Below are 24,968 nucleotides of genomic sequence, written 5' to 3'. Positions count from 1 at the left end.
CCTGCTATGAATCAAGATTTATTACTTAGAATAAACCTCTTCCAGTATAAGCAGGATTTGTTTATTCAAAATAGTTCTAACTCTGAAGCAAACATTATTTCCCCAGCTGACTAGCTATACTAATCTTCCACAAAAATACACTATCCAGACCTAGCAACTAAAAAGTCTTAGCTCCATGAGTTTCAGGTGAGTGGGATTTTGCTCTATTTTCCTTTGTGACCTTTGTGGTTGAGACATTCAAGAACGAAAATCTGTCCTGTTGACTTTCCTAGGATAATAGCATCCAGTTTATGTGAAAGATTTGAGGAAAACTGAGAACCAGGACAACTATCTTTTAGTTTGCATGACACATTCTCTCCAGAGGAGTAGACCACTAGTACAAGTAGGTCATGGTCTGCCCCTTTCTGATTTCATCAGACAGTCAACAAGGATTACTGGATCCCTCCTCCGGGCCTGCAGAGGGCTGTAGTAGATGTAAAGAAAAGTGGGGAAAGGGAGGCAAGGCTAACACACATGAAACAATGAGAGCCGTGCATGCCAAACTTGGAGGGCCTGGTTAGAGGGCAGTGGTGCCTAAGAGAAGGAAGAGATTGGTGTGGCCTGCAGTATTCAGGGGGGCTTGGTAAAGGGTCTAAAAGCAAACCAAGTGTGAAAATGATGGAGGACCTCGCTTTGCCGCTGTAGATTCAGCATGAATGAACAACTTCCAAAATTTTAATGTGTACACATCATCCAGCAAAGCAATGCTTTTTCCAAGGTTTATATCTAATGAACTGTGCCTTTCTATCTAGGTTACCTTAGGTAAATCATTTAACTTCTCTAGGACTCAGGTTAGCCATCAGTAACATAACTGTTTTAACAAGATGCTAACTTTCGTGTCCGAATCCTGTGATCCCTATGAATTAGATATGTGTCCAAATATATCTAGGAGAGAATAATCCCTATCTCATCAGGCAAATGGGGATAATCCCCCCCCAAAATTGAGGTGTTTGAAACACTATGTTTCTAAAATGTCATATCTCATTAGTCAGAGATGCCTCTGAAAAGAATTAACTAAAATTAAGAAATATGATATGGAATCAGAAGCAGGTACCAAAGAGCTGACTGTAGCTGACTATTGTTATTTTTCATCATTAATTACAATGCAGACTATTAATTTGCATAAGTTTATATTCCTCCCTTTCTATTTCCAATTATTTTATTTTCCTGCTTTGTTTTAAAAATATACTTAAATGCATTTGTTATGTAATTTCTGACCTAATGAATTTACTTGTGATTCTTGTATGAAAAAGTAAGTTTATATTTCAACGAGTCAGCATAAAAGAAAGCAGCTTGGTTACTAATAAATATTCTTTGTCATTGTGTCTTTCGGGTTTAGGCACTGGAAGATCGTCCGAGCTCACTCTTAGTAGACCAAGGTGACAGTAGTAGCCCATCTTTCAACCCTTCAGACAATTCCCTCCTCTCTTCCTCTTCACCCATTGATGAAATGGAAGAAAGAAAATCCAGCTCTTTAAAGAGACGACAGTAAGACGGACTTTTAAATTAAATTTAAAAAAAATTTTCAGTCTATGACCTCAAGCTTTTGCTCATTTAAAAAAAAATGTTGGGGGCAGCTAAGTGGCTCAGTGAATTAAGATTCAGGCTTGGAGATGGGAGGTCCTAGATTCAAATCTGCCCTCAGACACTTCCTAGCTGTGTGACCATGGGCAAGTCACAACCCCATTTGTTTAGCCTTACCGGGCTTCAGCCTGGGAACCAACACTTAATATCAATTCCAAGACAGATGGTAAAAGTGTTTTGTTTTTTTTAAATGTGATTACTACCATTTTGAATTAAGACTGTTAGAGGTCACACTGTTTTTCATCAGGAATCAAAACTTGAAATGTGTGTGATACTTGGTTTTCACTTTTTAAAACTAAGAAATAACCTCCTTTAACTCCAGGGATATGTTGGGTCTACCTTTTCATAATTTTTTCTGTATTCCTAGAGGATTCACCTAATTTTTTTCCCCAGGATACTTTAATTGTACTCATTCATTTGTGGATAAGGCAACCACTACCATGAAAAAAAAAAGACTCAAAAATATATGGTCTAAGTCTTTTATTAGAAATTAAGTAAATTTCTTCATTAGCTTTGTCAGATCAGCTCAGGATTCTATTTAGTGTGAGATAATTTATTTCAAATATATAGTCAGGCCTTAAAATATGCATTCATGAAATGCTTACTCTATGCTAGATCTGTGGAAAGCACTTTACAAGTAATATATCATTTTATCCAAATGGTCAGAAACATAGCATCCTATATCTAAATTTTACTGTCCTCCTCTGTTTCCTGTTGAAAACTTAGTGTCACTAAACTATTAAGAAGATAATTACAGGGATCCCTGCCACATCACAACTTCCTTGATTGTAATTTCAATATATTGCTGGTCAGCACAAGAAATTGAATGGAGGGGACAGCTGGGTAGCTCAGTGGATTGAGAACCAGACCTAGAGACAGGAGGTCCTAGGTTCAAATTTGGCCTCAGACACTTCCCAGCTGTGTGACCCTGGGCAAGTCACTTAGCCCCCATTGCCTACCCCTTACCACTCGGCTGCCTTGGAGCCAATACACAGTATTGACTCCAAGACAGAAGGTAAGGGTTTAAAAAATAATAATAATTAATAAATTTTAAAAAATTGAATGGAAATTTTGGAGAAGTTTTGCATAGTCCATAGATGATGCAGAAAATATTTAGAAACTCAGAAATGCATGAAATATATGTATAATAGAATATGATGTCAACATATTTTGATACTATAAATATACACAATTCTTCTTTTATGTAAAAAGTTAGTTTCCAAAAAGAGCACAAAAGCCAATAGATTAACACCCAAAGGCTAGAAATGTTAACATTGGCCTACATAAAGCCTCTGACCAAATACTTGACCCAAATTTCACAATAAGGTACTGTAAAAACCCCAATGAAGAAAAAAGAACAAATTCAGGCTTTTTCTCTGGTTCAAAGGGAGGACCAAAAATTGTGTGTGGTTTTTCCAGATTGTGGAGTGTAGCACCCCAACTCCCTTGATATGGTAGGGATACCTCCACTTTGTTTGGTGATTCCTTTAACATGATAATTTGTAAACTAGGCATCTATCTCAATCCCATTTTGTCATCCGCCTTCTGTCAGTTTTGCTGTGAATTCAGATTTTCGTGGAATGCAATTACAATGTGTATCTGTGAATGTAAGCTCATTTAGAGCTTACTCTGTATTTATTATATTGACTCCAGTGGTTTAGCTATTTAGCTTATTCAGTACACAAGAGACACCTATTTTCAAAACTTAAGTACTGAGAGTCGTTTATTTTTGGAAAGGAACAAATCTTTTTATTGTCAAAGATACAGAACCCCTACTAAGTGCTATATTTCTCAATATGCAAATGTTGTCTTTGATAAACTGTTATTTATTTCTTTTTTTTTACAGTTATGTCCTACAGGAATTAGTGGAAACAGAGCGGGACTATGTACGGGACCTAGGCTATGTAGTTGAGGTATACATATTATCAATATTTTAATCATGTCACCGCAGTCACCTGAGTAGTTTTTCCCCCCTGCTACATATATTATGTTTAAAAAAATTTAATATTGGCATTTTCCCCAGGTTTCTAAAACTACTATTATTCACAAGAATAAACAAGTTCTTTCAAGACATTTATCTTATAGCCCTTTAGCTTATGAATCTGAATTAAAATTCTGTTCTCCAGTCTACATAGCATACCTCTTCTTTTGCTGTCAGATTAAGTTATTACCACTAGTTTAATTATGGCACCTATTATTAATCAGTAAACATTTATTAAGCACCTACTAGATACTATAATAGGTACTGAGATAAGCACTTGTTAACCTAAGACTTGCCCATAATTATACCCCTTGTAGATGTTTTTGACAAAGCAGAAGTGAGGTTTTTAGTTCCTCTGAACCAGAGTATGCTACAGCTGTAGATCTTATTCTAGCTTAAACTTACCCCTTGGATTCAGGAGACTTTGTTCAAAAAATAGCTCTGAGACTACCTCAAGTAACTTGATAATAGTTGAGAACGAACAAGACATACATCATTACATGAGAGCAGAATTTATTCAGTACTTCCTCTTGCTGATATCTACTATGGTTAACTTAACCAAAATGTGGTATATTATGGTATATATTTTTAAAGTATCATTTCAGCTTTGGAAATTTGCCTATTTGGCAGTGTTTGGGTACATATGCCACTCAAGCCACTAGTTTATTAAAACTGATTATATGAGATAAGAAGCTTTTCTGTACATGGACCTAACCTATATATTTTAGGTATAGGTGTGTGTTTTACACACACACACACACACACACACACACAAAATCCCAACTATGTGCATGCTTTTCCTTTTTTTTTAGATTACTAAAGTGAAATAGTGAGGGAATTTATAAGAACTTTGATAATGAGTACCCTCTAAATTTTTAAGACAAAACTGGGATGTCCAGTTTTGTTTGTATTGAGCTCTAAAAAGTAATTAGATTTCCTACCTCCTTCTTATATTCCCAAGACCACCATTTATAGTCTTAAATCTTCATTATAGTAATTATGTACATTTAGAAATATAAAGAATTCCTTTTGATTAACTTGAATTGAGTATATATATATATATACATATATATATACATATATATATAACATATACATTTTTTTCTGAGCCCAGGATATAATGTTTGCTCTTTCGCATAATAATAAGACATCTTTTAAAGTTTTTTTTTTATATTTGTAAAACTTTTAATTTCTTTAGATGAACTTTTATTAATGTGCATGAATCAATCTAAAGTTAAAGTCAGGAGAATTAACCAATTTCATCATGCGTTTTAGGCATGTTATTTATCTCTTTTATTCTAGCTTTTATTTTAAATGATTTGGTGGCAAGAAAAGGCAAAGGTATATTTGCTCTTAGAACTGGTGCATTTGAATAAGTTTTTACATGGAAGCAGCTAGAGGTTTGGGTTTGGTGTTTTGTTTTTATTTGGAGGTGGCGGGTTGGTATATTACTAAGCCATGACATAGACTGAAAATGGTTTTAAAAAACAATCTCTAATTGCAGGGATACATGGCACTTATGAAAGAAGATGGTGTTCCTGATGACATGAAAGGAAAAGATAAGATTGTATTTGGCAACATCCATCAGATTTATGATTGGCACAGAGAGTATGTATAGCATAATCAATTTTAATGTTTAATTAAATAAATTTATTTTCTAATTAACTAAATTAATTAAACAATTTTTAACTAAGTAAAGTTACTTGATGAGTAAATGTCATTTTATTTTAGATAAATGCTAGTTTAATTTATTTTGCTACATGCCTCATTTTTAAGCCAGGTAATTTTTAGGCTATATTGCAGGATATTAAGAAAGGAGTAGCTAACTGACTGCCCTGTTGCTTAGATATGACTTCATTATGTATCTATGCCTGTTTGGAATTGCCCTGAGTCTGGATGTAATTCTCAACTTTACAAGTCCACAAACTAAATTTTATCAGTTCACCTAGGAATAATTAGAGTCAGAAATTGATTCATGCTCACCCAAGCCCACAAAAGTCTGGATGATAAAACAAAAGGCCAAGTTTATTTGTTTATAAAAATAATAGCTCACATTTATATAATGCTTTAAGAGCTACAGAGCTCCTTCTTCCCAACAACCTATGAAAATGGGTATTACAGTGTTAATCCATTTCACATGTGAAAGAACTGAAACCCATAGTGATCCAGGGTCAGAGAACCAAAGCCATCCCTTCTGATTGCAGCACCAGGACCTCTCCTACTCTGCCATGATGCCCTTTCCATTTGTCATTTGGTATGTCTTCCACATATAGTAAAATCTATAAGTGACAAGATATGAAAGAGTCCTGACCATTTGTACAGATCTTCTCTCCAGGTGTTTTGGTTTATTTAGTAATTGCAAATACAGATTAGAAGTACCTCATTTGGTTCTTAAGGACATTTTTCTATTGAGCTTTAATGAATATGTCCTTCTCTGTGCTGGAGAATCTTCTCTCAATCAACACTTTCTAAATGTTTTTAATTCCATACCTATCAGTAAATAATTTTTTGAACTTGAACTTCTCAATATACATGTAATTACTTAATTATATTTTCTACAAATGTACAAAGCAAAGGTGACCTTGTATACAAAAGACATGTATAAAATATAGATTTGTTCAATGAATAAATGATTAGTATCTGTTCAAACAAGTCCAGAATTTAACATGTGTATGGCAGCACTGAAGACTAAATTTGGCAAATGCTTTCAATGAAGGCAGTTATCAGATTCATGCCTTGTACTTTTGTTTGCCCTCAGTCCTAAAATCATTTTTTAATAGGGAATTTACCTTGATTAAAGTCACAGCAGAGAAAGGAAAAGAAATTCAAGCTGAAAAGAGAACTCTAAAGACAATTAACAAGGAGAAAACAAATTTATTGATTAGGTGTGAATCAAAGCCTGCTGTATTTGCATATGCATATTTCCACCTTCCATAGCTGCTTATAGGTCTCACTGGCCTGAGAGTATGCTGATTAGCATCATAATATCTTGAGAAGAGTAGTAAACTTGGAGACAGAAGACCTCACTAGCTATGGGCCCTGGGACATATTCTCTAAACTCCTTTAGCCTCTGTTTCCCTGAGTATAAAATTGAATTAATAATATTTGTACTTTCAAATCCTTAAGATTTTTTTTCAGGACATAGATTTGTAAACTATAATGCATTATATAAGTAAAACCTGTTTTTATTTAATAATGTTAGATATTTAAATACTGTCTCTAAGACTTAGTCATTTAATAACTGTAGTCTACTTGACTTCTGATTCTCTACTATAAAATGGGATAATAACCTAGTGAAGCTCACTCGAAATAATGTATGTAAAGCACTTTATACCTTAAAAGCCTAATGACTGGTAATAACTGAGTTACTGTTGTAAAATATTAAAAGGAAAAATTCTTAAAGTAAAAAAAAATTATTTTATAAAGAAATGTTTTTTTAAAAATCCTACACCATCACTTTGAAAGAAAACCTACTCATCACTTTGAAAGAAATACAAATGAAATGTAAAAGTCCTAAAGTTACTGTGATTTCATTTAATTTTAACCTTAATTTGGTTTTTAACCTTTTAACCTTTAACCTTAAATTGGAGATATTCTTTGAATTTGGAAACTGATTGCCTTAATGTATATCACATTGACTTAGTCTTTCATATCAGTTGGTATCTGACTTGATGCTTTTTTAAAGTTACCAATGGAAGAAAAATTCATTAAACATATGGAAATACTTTTTTAAATTGGGTTCCTAGAGCTGACATGAGGTCTGAAACCCTGACTGAAAGACATGGAGATGTTTACCCTGAAGAAGAAAAGGCTTAGGAAAGGAAATGATAACTATCTTCATGTCTGTTAAAGGCTGTCATGTGGAAGAAGGATTCAAGTGGTTCAGTTTCACCCTGGCAGCCAAGCCTGGGACCAGTAGATAAGACTTACAAGAGTGCAGTATAACAGTGATTGCTAATAATGATTGATATTCAGAAGTGCAATGACTGCTTCAGTACGATTGTGAGCTTCCTGGGGCTTAAGGTCTTAAAGCAGAAACTTGTCAATTATATTGTAGCAGGAACTAGATGGACTTCTTAAGTCCTTTCCAAAGAAGAAATTTTGTAATTCTCTGACTTCTTTTTTACAAAAATCAGTCAACTATGTGGTTACCTGCCTGTAAATGAAAAAAGACAGATATCAGTAAAACTTTTTAATTTTTTAAGAAAAAATTTAGGGAAGTGAAAGCATTCTTGAGTGTAGTGTGTCTTGGAAAAAATCTTGAATTTGGTATTAGACAATTTTGATTGAAATTCTGGCTATGCCTTTTATTACCTGGATGACTTTACTTCACCTGTCCCTTGTTTCTTTGTTGTTAAAATGAGGATGTTGGACTTGATGTTTAATAAGGTCCCTTTCATCTCTATACCAGTGGGCCATTGTAATGCCCTTATTTGGGCAGAACAAGTCAATAAGCATTCTTTCCCTCTGTTTCAGCTTCTTTTTGGGAGAATTAGAAAAGTGCCTTGAAGATCCAGAAAAACTAGGATCCCTTTTTGTTAAGCATGTAAGTACCATTTTCCTATTGATTTTCATTATTCCATTCAGGTAATATAAGAAATGTTTAATCATCTTAATAAATTAATGGCAAGCACAAGTAGGGAATAAAAAGACATTTTTTAAAAAATCAAATCAAAATGAACAATATAAGTTTAGTGGATTGAGATTCACTTAATACAAATATTTGCAAAGTTAAATTTATTGTATTGATGTTTACTGTTGTTCGTAATAATTTTTAAATGAAATATAAATTTGCCACTGAGCTGTCATAGCAGCCAACTAGCAGTTATCCAAAAGCATATTATTTCTGTTCAAGGACAGTAGTTCATAAAGTCAGTAGTTCCCAGGCCACAAGTTTCTCTGTGTATACTGCAAAAAATTGGTATCACATTATTATAGAAAAACAAAAAACTCATAAATGACTTTATTTAATATAAATTTTACTTAGCCAGCATCAACAATATTCTAGTAATAATATTCCCCAAAATAAACAAAACTTAACTATTACATGTAAACAAAAACCTCAAAACATGTCAGACCTTGAACAAGCAAAGTTTAAAAAAAATACCAGCTGCCTTCATTTTTAAGGAAAACTACACGTGTGAGTCTCCTAGCTCTCCCATTGTGTTGCCAAATTAAACTTTCAGGATCCTACAATGCCTCTTGGCAAGAAATACTGTGCAGTGAGGAAAAAAATTAAGAATCCCTATTATAGATTGTCTACTCCCAACTGGGTCCTTAACTAACTTGACTCAACACCTCACTTAAACCAGGAAAAAGATGTGAATTCAATAAGATGTCTTATATTGATGTTTCTGATTGTCTTCTAATACCAAATACAAATGCCTGACCAAATATTCATCATTTTCTTTTATTTGACCTTTTCCCCTTCAGTAACCCAAATTATCAGGATGATTATCAGTTTTCTCATCTGGTAAATTATAATATCTCTGGCCATTTCTGCTTCTAAGGTGACTGCAGAGTTAAGTGATTAAGGGAAATTAAATTTTGATCTCTTGGAACTTAAGTACATGCTTTCTCCTGTAAAACATTCTATGATATTTTGAAAGGGATCTTTCTAGGAATCTCATTAATTAGATGGAGAGTATATAGCTAATGGGAAATAGGAGGGTTGAGCATCACACTGGATCTTTAGAATAGTAACATGTGGAAAGCATTAAAAATAAATTTAGCTGTTCACACATGTCATCTAATTTTATGATTGAACCATGGGAAAATGTTCTTGTTTCTGCCTTGGGGCTTATTTACTTGTTCCCTGACTTATCTTCTCTACACTCCAATTCTTAAGGATACTGAATCATATTTTTCTAAAGTTCAGAAGTTATGAACACTTTTAGGAGGCTCAAGGGGCAGTTTTTTCCCTGTATTGTCCTAATAAAAAAAAAAGACTCCCACTCCCTAGTCCTACTAGTGTGACTTATGGCATCTGGCAATTTATTTAGTCTCATGGTACCCCGAGGACTTTACATAAAATCAGTACTCGGATATTTCTAGAAGAAAATGAAATCCAGCACTTGAACCAAAATGTGGAGAGAAGTGCTATCACATTACATGGTATAATGCATTGTAAGCATTTATTAAGTGCCTACTATGTGCCAGACACTGAGCTAGCTTATTTGTACATCAGAAATATCTCTAGTCTTCTCTCAATACAAAATCTCGTTTTAAAAATCATTTCATTCTAAAATGTTAACATTCCACCTGAACCTCTTGCCCTTTTAAACTGACTCATTTAATTTTATTTACATTTCATTCACAGGAAAGACGGTTGCACATGTACATAGTTTATTGCCAAAATAAACCAAAGTCTGAGCACATTGTCTCAGAATACATTGATACATTTTTTGAGGTAAGTCACACAAAACAGACAGAAGTATGAGCCTTTGAATGCGTTTCTGGTCCAAAACTCTAATTAGTGTTTTCCTCACCAAAGATTTAGTTAAACCTCAGAAGACTAGGTTTCAGACCAAGTGTTATGAATACTGCACCTGACATTCTTATATCAAGGGAACCAAATGTAAACATCAACCTTGATGCTTGATTTAGAAATGCAAAATTAAAACTGGACCCACAGCCAGTCTTTAGCTTAAGGCTTTCTTTCTATCTTGCCTTGAACTCAGAATAGCAAATTTTCCAACTTAGAATTTAGATAAAATTGGCTCACTTCTAGAAAAAGAAAAATTTGCTGCAAAAAATTCAGTTAAGTAAGTCTAAGTGAATCATTTGGAATAGCTTCAGAAATTGAAAAGTAAGAAATTGGAGGATCTGAAGAAGTTAAAATTGCACTAGCAGAATTACAAGTGGTTGGCTAAGAAATTTATGTGGGAGCAGACAGTGGGTCTTCATATCCTTGAAAATTAAATTTATTGCCTGTTTTGAAGTTGGCCTTTCTGACTTTAAAGAGTACTAAGGCAGGATAGGCCACTAAAAACCATATTTAAGTTAAATTCCTTTCTGTTTTTTTCAACTATAGGATTTAAAGCAACGACTGGGCCATAGACTGCAACTCACAGATCTACTAATAAAACCAGTGCAGAGAATTATGAAATACCAGCTGTTACTGAAGGTGAGGCCACATTAGATGTCCTTCTAAGGAAATCCAAAGGGTTTAAAGAACTCACTTGTGAAGATAATGGACAGCATTGGGAACAGAAATGTTTGGGGGATTTTTTTTCTTCAAAAATAAATGAATAATAACTAGCTCTTATAGAACAACTGGACATTTACAAAGCACTTTACAGATGTTATCACATTTGATTCCTACAACAATCCTATGGACACAAGTGCTATTTTTATCCCCTCTTAATAAATGAAACTACTGAGGCTGAGAGCAGTTAAATGGTTTGCTCTGAGACAAATAGCTAAGTAAAGCAGGATTTGGCCCTTGATTTCCCTGGATCCCATGTCCAACATTCTACCCAATGAACTCAAAGAAGGGAGGAAGGAAGAATATCTCAAAATGAGCCCTAATGTTTTTATTTTCTTTGCAAACTATCAGTAGCCATAAAAGCACTTATAAGCATTTATTCTATGTGTCAAACACTGCACCAAACACTTGGGATACACAGAAGGCAAAAACCAATCACTGCCCTCAGGGAGCTCACATTCTAATGAGGGAGACTACATGCAAACAACTACACATACACAAACTATACAGTGTTATTCTGCCTATCTTAAAGCTATTGTTTCTTCATCTTCTTCCTACTAACTTTTAGTCTTTGACAGCTTCTAACTCTTGCCATTTCCTTTTTGTTGGTAAACTCTGATTACTTTAAAATCGAAGTATGAATGAGAGTAATATTATGGAGACCCACACAGTGAAAGGAGAGTACAGAGAGATTTTCTTCCCATATCCTTATGCTGTAGCATTTGGAACTTAGCTAAATGGGAGATACAGCTGTCATGAGGAACATGCACTCATTTGGTGTTAAAATAAGCACAATGCGCTGTTGTTGGCTCTCATTTTAATACTTTTCAAGCACAGAAAGAACAAACTTCATTTCAGGCATCATGGGAATGCAGCACATGGAATGATGGTCCTGGAGTGAGGAAGACCCAGGTTCAGACTTGGCATTAGATAATTATTGGATGTATGACTTTGGGCAGATTACTTAATCTCTTTCCTCAGTTTTCTCAACTGGAAAATAGGAATAATAATAGCATCCATCCCCATCTTGTGGAGGTCAAATACAATATCTGTAATTAAGTTTAGTATAAGACCTGGCACGTTAACACCATATAAATGCTAGCGATGTTGAAGATGATGGCAATGACGTCCACTTTTAATTGGAGACACTAATGCCCTAAATTCAAATGCATTTGCCTTACAGGATTTCCTCAAATACTCCAAAAAAGCCAGTTTGGACACAACAGAATTAGAGGTATGCCATTTTTTCTTCTGGGTTTTTCTTTTAGGTTTCCTCTCCTCTCAGCACATAAATTAGTTTATGGACTATCTGATATTTTTTCCATCATTAACTGAATTGTTCTAGTGTTGTTACTTGACTCTTGCATACTTGGGTAGAGATTTAGGAGAGGGAGGGTGGATAGGAGGTTGAATTTTAATCTATTTACTGAATATTAAATTATTAATTATTTATGACACTTTCCCCCCAAAAAATCAACTTTTGTGTTTTTTTTTTCCTCTCCCAACAGAGAGCTGTAGAAGTCATGTGTATAGTACCAAAGCGGTGCAACGACATGATGAATGTTGGTCGCCTCCAAGGATTTGATGTAATACAGATATTTATCTAAGAACTCCATCTCTGATTTCTGTAACTTTTCTTTTGCCTTAGATTAGTGCCATATTCCCAAAGCTGATCTTTTATTCAGGGTTTCCATTCTTTGACCTTACTTTTACCCTTTTCTTTTGACTTCCTTTCTACTTATTTGATATTGTGACTTGTTCTGTAAGCATTTATTAAGTACTTTGTATCTCATATAAAGAATGTCAGAAGAGAGTCTCTCCCTTCGAGATCACACAGTCTTTTGTGGTACCCTCCCTCTTCTAAGTGGGCAAATGTGAATCTGGGTCCCTCTACTGTTGCAGGGCTATATTTTTCATCCCTAGTATTTAATGCCCATATCATTTAACTATCCAGTTAGTATGCTAACGAGTCCCTTTTGGGATTAAGTGCCATTGTTCTTAAAGGCAGAGCTGTATGACTCTAGACTTATCTCTGTAGTAAGCTAGACTTATCTTGATAAGCCCTACAAATTTCTCTCAAGGCAGTTCAACCAACCAACTTATTCTCTTCCTTCAAGTAAGGAGATAGAGAAATTCTCAAGAGAAAAAACTCTGAATTGGTGTTTTGCTAAAGGAGAATAAGTATTTATTTTCATTTCTCAAGAATTCTGTGTTAGGAGTTTTCGTATCATAGTATGATTTTCTCTTGTGCAGAAAAGTAGTGCTATAGACCAAGTTTCACCTGGATTTTGAGGCCAGTTCTTTTTGGAGCAGAAGCCACTTTAATTTTTTTTAAAATATATTTTATTTGATCATTTCCAAGCATTATTCGTTAAAGACATAGATCATTTTCTTTTCCTCCCCCCCACCCCCCATAGTCGACGCGTAAGTCTACTGGGCATTAGATGTTTTCTTGATTTGAACCCATTGCTTAGAAGCCACTTTAATTTTGAGAATTATGCTTTTTTAAGAAAAGATTTGTAAATTAATTTTTGTCACCAATAGAGAAGAAACATTGTTTTGGTTTGAGAAAACCTAATCAAAACCAAACTTTAAGAAATTTTAACTTGGTAATTTCTTGTTTCAGGGTAAAATCGTAGCCCAGGGTAAGCTGCTTCTACAGGACACATTCTTGGTCACAGACCAGGATGCAGGCCTCCTGCCTCGTTGCAAAGAGAGACGTGTCTTTCTCTTTGAGCAAATCATTATATTCAGTGAGCCACTTGACAAAAAAAAAGGTTTCTCCATGCCAGGATTCTTGTTTAAAAATAGCATTAAGGTAATGTATGCTTGCATGTTAGGATTGTGTTTGTTTGTTTTTCCTGTCTCTGACTTTCTTAGATTCACTGAATCTCAGAACAGTAAAAGAAAGGCAACATTGCCTAGTGGATAGTGTTGGATTTTAAATCAAAAAGAACTGGGTTCACATTCTTCCTCATGCACTAGCTACATGACCCAAAGCAAGTCCCTTAACCATTCTTAGCCTCAATTTCCAATTCATAAAATAGGAACTTGAACCCAATGGCTTCTTAGGTCCTTTCCAGTTCTAAATCTATGATCCTATGAACTTAGAAATTTGGAAGTGGGCTAATCCATCCCCCTACCTATTACATGAATATCCTCTTCAACATCCCAAACAATTGGTGATTCAGTCTTAAGCTTGAAAAAATTCAGTATTCTCTTTATGAAGCAACATATTCTGTTTTCCTATAGCTGTTATTATTAAGAGATTCTTACATTGAGCCAAAATCATCGTGCCTAATATATTCCAGCCATTCATCCTCACTCAACCCACTAGGATCTTGATCCAATCGGATCAACCAGAATAAGTCTAATCCTTCTATGTAACAGCCCTTTAAACATATGAAGAAAACATTAAAGCTTCCCCGTGTCTTCTCTACTTCAGAATAAAAATCCTTAATTCCTTCAATCACTCTACCTTTGGCATGCTGTGTCCCATCCCTATCTTCTCCCTCCTGAAGAGTATTCCAATTTGTCAGTATCTCCTAAAATGTGGTACCTAAGATTGAATGTGTAGTCCAGACACAATCCGACCAAAGCTAAGGGTGGTGAGACCATCATCTCCATGGTGTTCTGTCTATATGCCCTACAATAGCATTTCTGATACATTTATCTAAGCCATTAATCAAGTCATAGTTAAACCATGTCTTGGTTTCAGAGAGCCATTGGGGCATATTGAACAGCAAACTAGTCTTGGAGTCAGGAAGACCTGGGTTCAGTTCCCAGCTCTAAACCATGTTGGCTTCATAAACTGGGCAAGTAACAATATTTTGTTGCTCATGCAAGTATGCGAGACTCTTACGTTGAAAAAGAGTTACTGGTCTGTATCAGTGGAAGATATTCCCTCTACAGATGAAATGTTTGATTCCTTCCCCCACCACTTTAAAAAATAAAATAAAATATCAGTCAATGGCAATGGTAAATACCTTTAAACTCAGATCTCAAAGTATTAGATTGTGACTCAGCAATAAAAGGAGTACTTCACATTTGACCTCTCTTTAAAATATTCCTGAAATACAAGTAACGATCTCTTTCCTATTAGAATTAATTTGTAACAAACTATTTTCTTGTAGGTGAGTTGTCTTTGCTTGGAGGAAAATGTGGACAATGATCCTTGTAAATTTGCACTGACATCAAGAACCGGGGATGTCGTGGAGACCTTTGTTTTACATTCCTCCAGTCCAGGGGTCCGGCAAACATGGATCCATGAAATTAACCAAATTTTGGAAAACCAGCGCAACTTTTTAAATGGTAAAGCATTTAATTACATTTGTTTCTTTGGCATGACCACTCCCCAAAACACATCTCATTTCCTTCTTTCTGATGTCTCTTTCATTTTGAACTTTTCCATCCTGTTTTTCAATTGGCTAGATATTTTAAGTACAATAAAACTGTCCATTGGGTTTCCATTTCTAATGAAAAATACTGTTTGATAATTCTACAAAACCTTGTGATAGCACTGTAATAGAAGGAAGATTCGCTTTGTTGCTAGGTGTAGGAACATTTAAAGGAAATAAAGGAAAACTGGCCGAAATCCATGATGGGGAGGTGGGGGTGGGAGTGGAGAACATTTACAGATTTCAAAATGGAACCAGAGAGTTTTGCATTCCAACCACTAAACTGTGTTTCCAACCCACACCTCCACCCTCTGTTAAGAAACAAGAGCCAGTATTGTCAGTCTTATGGAATGAGTTATCATGGAAAGATTACAAAACAGCTAGAAAGAAAATGGGTTCTATAAAAAGCTAGTGTAGTCCTGCTTTAGGAATAATTGCTTTGGCTATTGATTCTGTGACCTACAGTAATAACTAACTTCTCTTGACTTGCAGAAGGCTCCAATTGTCCTTTTTCCTGGGTCATCTTTGAAGAACATAGACAGAAGGCCTTTCTAAAATGTTTTGTCTTGAGCCCACAGCTTGGAAGATGATTGACTGGCAGAACATTTTGTGCCTGTGTTCTGTGAATACACCCCAAACTAACAGGGCTGATTTAAGCATTTGCTATTATCATAACACCACCTCCACACTATGCATCCTATATGAAAGTGGGAGAAATAATCACTCAGCAGAATATAAAGGTCATTGAGCGTCTTTGACTAAATAGCAATCTATTGGCATTTGTCACACGATCTGTGTTACCCAGAGAATCCTGTCCAAGCTGTAGATCTCAGATCATTCTCTTCTAAAGTTTTTTTGCAACTATAATTAGAAGCATTCTTTATAGTGGGCATCTAGGTGGCACAGTGGATAGAGCCCAGGCCTGGATTCAGGAAGACCTAAGTTCAAATCTGCCCCCAGAAACTTACTAGCTGGGCAAGTCGTTTTATCCTATTGGTCTCAGTTTCCTCATCAGTAAAATGAGCTGGAGAAGGAAATGCAAACCACTCCAGTATCTTAAAAAAAAAACACACACACAACAAAAACAAACAAACTCAAATGGGGCGTCAAAGACTCAGACATGACATGACTAAATGACAAAAATTCTTTATAGTGCCACATCTCAAGGGATTGGAGAAATGTATTTAGAATTCACTTTGGCTTATTAGGATGTAAATGAGAAAAAGTTCTATACATGTGCTTTTGACCTGCTATTCCCTCAGAGTGATAGCATTAAAGGGAAATGATTAGTGAGTAGTATTTAGGGGATCATAGAATTATAGACCTACAGCTGAATGGCTTCCATTATTCAGACCCTCAACTGTCTCTTCTATAAAAGAAAGAATTGCTACCACAATTGCAAGCATTAATGGGCCTGGCTATTGAGCATCTTGTTAGCAAGATAAAAGCTAAAAAGATATTTTAAAAGCAGCGAGATGTTCCAGGTGCAGGCTCACAAATTATAATAGTCAGTGCCCTGTCCGGGGAATATCCTTTCTCACCACCTTTCTCTAAAGCAGTAGCTCTCCAGGACTTTTTTAGATTGGTGAAGTAGTTGCTGGAATGCTACCCTTGGGCATCAGAGACCTGGATTCCAATTCAGCCTCCGATACTTACTAGAAAGGCAAGTCACAGCCATTCAACTCTAATAATAACAGACAAGATGGGTGGCAGTCTGCTCAGTGGAGCAAGTTCCCACCCAGGTAGCATCCCAGCTTCTTGCCATTCAGACTCTCGGTTGGCATCTCTTACACATCCCGGGTGTTTTCTTACAAGCGGCTGTGTGGTGTGTTTAAACAGAGAAGGCAGGAGCGAAGCTGACTGTCAGCATCCATCCCTACTCACTGAGGGCCCTGGGTGCAGATTCTTCCCAGTGACTCATTTTTGTTCCACTTACCAAATGAATATAACAGGACTTACATTTACCAACATCATGAAGACTATACAAGAGTTAATTAGACTATGGTCAATTTTTTTTTCCAGTGGCCACTTGTAAGATATATTTGAAAAAGTGGCATCAGTTCACTGCGACAACAGTCTTTGGAGAATCTTAGTATCTCCCAGTCCTTCTTTTTGCAGGGGTGGTATGTCATACCCATCCCCATTGATTCAGTCGGCTGTAACCTTTTTCTCCGAGCAGATGTACAAAAGTGACACACTGAACTGCTCGCCTTGAAACTTCAGTCCTCCAGCATCCTTTTCTTTATTTCCCTGGGCATTTCTTGCACATTGAATTCTAATTGCTACCCATGCATGCACAGGTTTTATTGGACCAGTAACCGGATTTTTTATATAGGAAATTTTACAACATGAGGATCTGTTGTTTTTCTGCTTCATGCAGATAGGAGAAGGGAAAGGAATAAGCATTTATATGGCATCCACCTTCGGCTAGACCCTTTGCTAGGCACTTTTCGATTTTACCTCATGGGATCCTCACAATAATAGGTGCCATTAATATCCCTTTCTGACAATTGAAGAAAATGAGGTGAACAGAGGTTAAATGACACCCAAATTTTAGCTACAAACCACTTGACCCTGTGTTTGCCTTATAAGGTTCCCTCATCTGTAAAATGGGGGTAATAAGAGTCCCTTCTTCCCAGGGTGGTTGAAAGAATCAAGTGAGATAATGATTGCCAAGCTCTTTGCACACTACATGCACGTTAGGTGCTCTTCTTCACCCAGTGAGGCCACGTCTGATCCCGGCCTCCCTGGCTCCAGGCCCGGGCTCTATCTCTGGAGCAGCAGTGCCCGTGACTGCGCGTCTTTCTTCCGCCTGTGTGCCAGGAAGCTGTAGTGATTGTCCCCCGCCGTCGCCTGACCCTGCCTGTTCTCCTCTCAGAGGCCATGTGCTCACCCTTCTTGTCTTTCTCTCCCGCTTCCCCCAGCCTTGACTTCACCCATTGAGTATCAGAGGAACCACAGCGGCAGCGGTGGCGGGGGCAGCGGGGGCGGCGGGGGCGGCAGCCCCGGGCCCAGCGGCAGCAACCACGGGGGAGGCGGCGGCGGCCCCAGCGGCTGCAGCGGAGTTGCCAGCTCGAGCCGCAGCAGGCCGTCCCGGATCCCGCAGCCCGTCAGACACCACTCCCCCGTCCTGGTCTCCTCTGCAGCCTCAGCCCAGGCAGAGGCAGACAAGATGTCAGGTACGTCCATTCCCAGTCCTTCCCTGCCACCTCCCAGCAGCGCCTCCTTAGAGCCTGGCCTCGGCCAGCCAAACAGGCCTCCTCCCGCCGGAGAGCCCGAGGGCCCCGACAGAGAAGCCGACAGAATCCCCAAGATGAGAGTCCTCGAGAGTCCCCGCAAGACGCCGGGGAGCCAGGACGGACCCCTGAAGGAGGCCCGAGGGAGCGCCGAGGACAGCCGCCCCAGGAGCGGCCTGGGATCCCTGACGCTGGGGAAGCCGCGACCCGGAGCCATCTCCCCGCTGAACTCTCCTCTCTCCGCCATGGGCAAGGAGTTATTCCCCCCCAGCAGCCCCCTGCAGAAGGGGGGCTCCTTCTGGAGCTCCATCCCCGCGTCTCCCGCCAGCCGCCCCGGCTCCTTCACTTTTCCGGGGGACGGCGACTCCCTCCAGAGGCAGGTCCATCGCCACTCGTCACACAGCAAGGACACAGACCGCATGAGCACGTGCTCCTCGGCCAGCGAGCAGTCAGTGCACTCCACCCAGAGTAACGGGGTAAGAGCGCGGAGCGCCTCTGTCCTGCGAGCTCTTCTAAACCTTCCCGCGTTCCCGTCACTCTCCTTCGTACTAACTCCTGGCTCGCTCTGAAGCACTCCGTGTCGCCGCGCCTCCCGTGGCGGCACGCTTCTGTGTGTGCCCGCTGTGTGCGTATACACGGAGCCGCCACCGCATGTACGCACACACGCACACACACAGAGACGCTCCTAACTGTAGTCGTGACTCCTCTGCCTCTGCTGACAGCGTCGTCTGGCTCTGACTTCTACTAACTGCTCCCTCGCTCTCTTTCCGTCTCCTCCTTAGACGGGCACACCCGTAACTCCTCAGGCTCGGCCTCTCGCTCACGCTTGTTTTTGAGAGGAGGGGGAGCTTCCCCTTACGGAGGAAACGGGACCCGCACTTTACACTTGCTACTCCGCTTGGTTTTGCTCCCTCCGGCCCCACTGACGGTGCAGCACACTTTTTTGACTCCTCTGCTGAGAGAATTTTTTAAAAACAAAAACTCAAGAAAACAGCCAACTCACAACTCAGAGCAAAGTAAACTCAGACCAAATGGGTGGTGCCAAAAACATAATCTGTCAAGTGGAAATATTGTCTCCACCCAAAGTTTCACTCCAGAAGAGAGAGAGACTGTTTGAGGGCATCTGCAAATCAACCATCTACATATTTTGATAGGGGGAGGGGGCAAAGCAGGATTATCAAGAGACTGGGGTTCGTCCCCTTCCCCCATGCCCCAGGGAGACAGCAGCTACCACCAGGGGGCCTGGGATGATGCTAGGGCCCACTCGCCCGCCCCATTCTATGTGAGAGGAGGGTTCTGGTGCCTTGAAGTCCTTGTCCACCCCTCACTTCAGGGTTGTGTTTGCAAGTTGGTTGGTTGGTCGGTTGATTGGTTGGTTGGTGTGGGAGTTTTTTTCCTTCATTTTTTTGGTTTTCTTACTATTCTGCACAGCTCCTTCCTAGTTTCAGTGACTGATCACCTAGCCTGTAACATTTTCTAAAAGCATGCACTTGAAAGAACTCTTTTAATGATTAGATGATCTGATTTCCTTTAAAATCTCCTCTGTATGTTTCCTTTTAAAAAAATGTTTCTACTTGAGGGGGGAATCAATCTTGCTTTGCATGTATTCTCTTTTCCTTCTGGTCTTCTGTAAAGGGTTCATTTGGATTAACTTGATCTCATTTTTTTTTCTTTAAAAAATGTCATTTAATCCAATTTTTAAATTGAACTGGTCAAAAGATTTAAGAAGCTGGTCCTTGTTGTTTATATTGCAATGTAGTCTTATTCTCTGTTAATTTTTTTTCAATTTTGAAAATAGCTCATTATTTAGCTTTAATACCCTTTTAAAAAACTTTAAAGATGCTCCTCATACAGTAATTTGTCTTATTTAACCTGTTAAATGGTAGGTAGTCCTCCTATCACACAGATTCAGAATGATGCAAAAGGTGAGATGAATTGTCTAGGCTTGCAAGGTATGCTTGTGATTATTGTATAGACTTGTAATTAAAGTTGATTGCCTGGGCCTACTCTTAAATTACATCCTTAGGAAAATAGACAGGGATTAGCACTTAGCCTCTGTCTAACTTTGATACTTTCTCAATATCTTAAAAAAAATGTTAAAGGAGGATTTTTCTGAGTAATACAGTGTGAATTTTAGAGGATGAAAAGGACAACCTCCAACCAAATGGTACATCATTTATTTGTTGGTGTTAGTTAGATTCTTTCCAAGCTTACTCAGACTGATCTCCCACACACAGCTCCTTCTTTTTTAGGAATTTACATGCTAAGATCACTAAGCTACATGTCAAGCGGCCCCTTTTAATACAGAAAGTATAAAAGTTTATACAAATCAGTGCTATATGGGCAGGGGAGGAAGAACTTCATTTTTAACCTTGCCTGCTACTTTTTTGTGCAATTTCTCATATGGTTATGCCAAGAGAAATGACAATTACCAAATAGATTTTATGGGGAGCTAAGACTTCCTCCCCTTTGACTTAGACCTAGGGAAAGCCTCATCAGTGAGGAGAGAGTTTGAGGAAAGTACCTTGGATTCCTTTACCAAAACTGGAAAACCTGAAACAATTTATTTTCCTTCTGATTTTATAAGTATTACATATCATAGTGTGTATCAACTTTGACATGTTTTTTCATTTAACCATCAAGGTTGAAAATAACATTTTTTCTCCTTAGCCCTGAGTCCTTCCCTCTTAATTTTCAAGTAGCCTGGGAGTTTGATTAACCATTTCTCATTATTTAAGCAATTTGCTAGGGGTAATGTCCAAAACAGGAATAAAACAAGAGTTCATCTCTAACATCAGTATTGGTCTATTCTTCACTACACACACACACTCTCTCTCTCTGTATAGAGTGTGTGTATAGAGACACATATGTACATGTGTATTTCTCTGAACCCTTAGTCATCTAATGCATCTATACATGCACATAAATATAGAAACATAGCATTGTTGCTTATAGGTATGTATATGTAGAGATACGTATGTGTATCTATACATATGTGTGTATCTGTGTACACAAATACCTAAAAACAAACATGCTACAGAATCTATAACTTTTTTTGATAACAGCATCAAACTGAGGAAACTGTGCCTTGAAATTTAGAGTTCTCTATACTGAAAGGAATCTTAGAGAGCATTTAGTTCAGGGTCCTCTTTTAATAGATTAGAAAATGAAGGTGAAGACTGGTGAGACAACTTTCTGAAGGTCACACAAGCCAGCAAGTACAAGATCTGGATTTGAACCCAGGTCTTTTAACTCTAGTATACTTCCAAATATTTTACTTCATCACACTATTGTTATACACTTGCTTAAAAATTATGCTTGAACACTGTGACGCTAAAAGCAAAAGGTGTAAATAAAATGTGAGTCTTTTTGAAGAAAATTCAGTTTAGTTTAGTTTTACAATTACAAAGTTATTCCATCATTCCATTTTTTAAAAGCATAGCAAAAATTATATGAGTACAGCATCTTACATATTTTTGCTGTAATTGAATTAGACTTATTATATTTTTGCCTAGAACATTTTTCCTTTTTTAAAAAGTGTTTTTAGAGGAAATTCCAACAACACTTAAGTTAATTATAGTGGTCGAACACAAAATAACATGATTTAGTGGCAAGAACTTTGAGCTGGGAAACAGGAGACCTGGATTCTAATTCAGGTTCTAACATTAAATCTCTGGGTCACTGTTACCAAATTACTTGATCCATCTTAAATTCATTTTCTCAACTCTAAAAAGAAGATAAGATTAGCTAAATTTCCAAGGTCTTTTCTTACTCTTAACATTCCATTATTTTCAATTCTATCTTCAATGAAGACCAAAAGCAGCTATAAGGAAATTAATTTTATAAGTAGGATCCTAAGGCCCTATTCGTTTCAATAAAATTAGAACACATCTTTGCCATTTCTATTTGTTCTCAATACATTGATTAATCTCTACCCATACTCTTAAACAAGTATTACACACTGGTGGTTGAATATAATAAAAGTAGTCTCAAATGGCTATTTTTAAGTCATTAGCAATTGTTTTGACACACTTGGGAAGCTTTCATAATACCGTAGGGGAGTTATGTCATGTTACCAGTTCAGCCTTTGAGGTAGGGATTTTAGGTCCTCATTCATTAAAACACATTAGAATAGATAGAGGAGAGGCAGGGATTTCAATAGTTTCAGAGTAGGAGACCAATTAATGAGAGAACTTATAGTAGACTAAAGTCTGGTAGTGCAAAATCAAAATTCCCCCCGTGCTATATTTGAATTAGGAGGGAAAACTGATACTAGCTTATACATTTTGGGAATGTGATTTGTAGTAATTTTCTAGTAGATCCAAATGAATAGTTTTACAGATGAGCATTTTTTAAAATCCAGGGCCTGAACAATGGCCCCAGTTCCTGAAAAAGAGAAATTACCCACCCAGAACCTTGTTCTGTTAGAGGAGGGAGGCATTTTCAGACTAACAGAATAAACAACTCTATGGGCCCTTTCAGCCTTATCTTTATTTTGTCCAGTGTTTCCTCCCAAATGACTCCTGTAGGAATAAAATATGTCCTAAAATCTGTGTCACAGAATGTGGAGTTTGGAGGTACCTCAGTAGCCATATAGTCTAACACACATGAAGAAATCCTCTCAAAAGACTAGGTATGATGCTACAGTACATCACTTGTTCAAAATATGAAGAACTTGCATCTCTCCTAATACCCCCCTCTTCTTATAGCACGCAGTAAACACAAGTACCTACAATATACTTACATTGAATAGAAACTGACACCAGTCGGGCATCCCAGAAACACCCCCCTGAGCCTTCTGCCCCACAGAGGCATTGGGAAGAGAGCAGAAGCAGAACGTGTTGGCTTGTGTGAATAAGAAATTTCCACAATTATTGAAGAGGATGCCTCCCCATGGAAGATGGGGAAAGGCTCTGCCATGGTGGATTTGCATTATTTTTTTTTAGCTTTACCTTCTGTCTTAGAATCAATACTAAGTATCCATTCCAAGGCAGATGAGCAGTAAGGGCTAGGCAGTAGGGTTAAGTAATTTGCCCAGGATCAAATAGCAGAGTGTCTGAGGCTAAATTTGAACCCAGGACCTCCCATGTCCAGGCCTGGCTCTCTATCCACCAAGCCACTTAACTGATCCTTCATTACTTTTTTTTTTAAACCCTTACCTTCCGTCTTAGAGTCAATACTGTGTATTGGCTCCAAGGCAGAAGAGTGGTAAGGGCTAGGCAATGGAGGTCAAGTGACTTGCCCAGGGTCACACAGCTAGGAAGTGTCTGAGGCCAGATTTGAACCTAGGACCTCCCTCTAGGCCTGCCTCTCAATCCACTGATCTACCCAGCTGCCCCCCCTTCATTACTTTTTAAGAGACTCGACTTTCTATTTCTTCCTCCCTGTTATACAACTACTAAGAATAACAGCTTACATTTATATACTGCTTAAGGCGTACAAAGCACTTTACATGCCTCATTCCTTTTGCTCTCACTTCCATAGGTAGAGTGAATCCTATATGCATCATTTTATGGATGAGGAAACTGAGTCTGAGAAAGACTAAGTGACTTTCCCACGATCACACAGCTAGGGAATTTTGCAGGCAGGATTGAGTCAAGGTCTGATTTGACCCAAATCCAATCCTCTTGCCCCTCGTACAAGAAGTATATTTGCCCAGCAAAAAGGAGGAAAATGATAGACATTTTAAGTTCCCTTCTTCCACTTAGAAACTTATATCCACTCCACTGTAGAATCTGGGGCAGAGGAGGCAGCTCAGTGGATTGAGAGTCAGGCCAAGAGACAGGAAGTTGGGGGTTCAAATCTGGCCTCAGACACACTATGTGACCCTGGGCAAGTCACTTGACCCCCATTGCCTAGCCCTTATCACTCTTCTGCCTTGGAACCAATACACAGCATTGATTTGAAGATGGAAGGTGAGGGTTTAAAAAAAAATTCGGAGGCAGAAGAACCATGTGGCACAAACACATGAACACAATTTCTGTGAGAACATCAGGGACATGATTATTGGCAAACATCAGAATGGCTGAAGAATGAAGGTGGTTTTACTTGAGTGTCCTTTCCCAACCCTAATTTTTACAAAGTTCATATATACATATATGTTCCCTGTCAGAAACATAATGGCCTTTTCCTCCTAGCATGGTCCTTCTTTTTTAGAGAGAAAGAAGGGGGAAAGGAGCATGGTCGGGGAAAGGACTCACCATGTTTTCAGTATCTTAGGTCATAGCTAGTGAGCGCCTGAGATGTAAACTCTCCTGTAGCACTGGCTGCCAGCCCACATGTCATGTGACCAAACCAGGCCTCTGCCGTGCGGTGTGACACAGGTACTACAGGGCCCACACTGGCAAATGGGGCTCCAGGAGCACATTAGGAAGACTACAAACCTGACTGCAGCTTTACATGACAGCAAAATGGCAGGCAATTGGATTTCCAGATACTGTATATTCTAATTTGCTCAGAAATAGAGACAGAAAAATATTTGGAAATGTATAGATAGCATATCGCAGCTGGTGCCCATAACGTAC

The 24,968-nt window shown here is 38.0% G+C and overlaps 1 protein-coding gene across 5 annotated transcripts in view; it reads left to right on the top strand.

The window, feature by feature from the left end:
- The window catches only part of TRIO (trio Rho guanine nucleotide exchange factor), a 539,234-nt gene that overhangs the window by 500,204 nt on the left and 14,062 nt on the right, over positions 1-24,968 (top strand). For 4 of the 5 annotated variants that reach the window (XM_056824283.1, XM_056824286.1, XM_056824285.1 and 1 more), the window contains 11 exons: positions 1,379-1,527; positions 3,470-3,536; positions 5,109-5,212; positions 8,081-8,150; positions 9,924-10,013; positions 10,638-10,730; positions 11,995-12,045; positions 12,320-12,397; positions 13,438-13,629; positions 14,945-15,122; positions 18,133-18,920. In XM_056824283.1, the coding sequence (XP_056680261.1) occupies positions 1,379-1,527; positions 3,470-3,536; positions 5,109-5,212; positions 8,081-8,150; positions 9,924-10,013; positions 10,638-10,730; positions 11,995-12,045; positions 12,320-12,397; positions 13,438-13,629; positions 14,945-15,122; positions 18,133-18,920 (1,860 nt within the window). The remainder of the gene's footprint in view (positions 1-1,378; positions 1,528-3,469; positions 3,537-5,108; positions 5,213-8,080; positions 8,151-9,923; positions 10,014-10,637; positions 10,731-11,994; positions 12,046-12,319; positions 12,398-13,437; positions 13,630-14,944; positions 15,123-18,132; positions 18,921-24,968) is intronic. The other variant, XM_056824287.1, reaches the window with a different exon arrangement.

This window comes from Monodelphis domestica, chromosome 3 (genome assembly GCF_027887165.1).
Source record: "Monodelphis domestica isolate mMonDom1 chromosome 3, mMonDom1.pri, whole genome shotgun sequence".
Lineage (NCBI taxonomy): Eukaryota > Metazoa > Chordata > Mammalia > Didelphimorphia > Didelphidae > Monodelphis > Monodelphis domestica.
The sequence above is the reverse complement of the archived record's forward strand: the minus strand, read 5'-3'. Positions and strand labels throughout refer to the sequence as shown.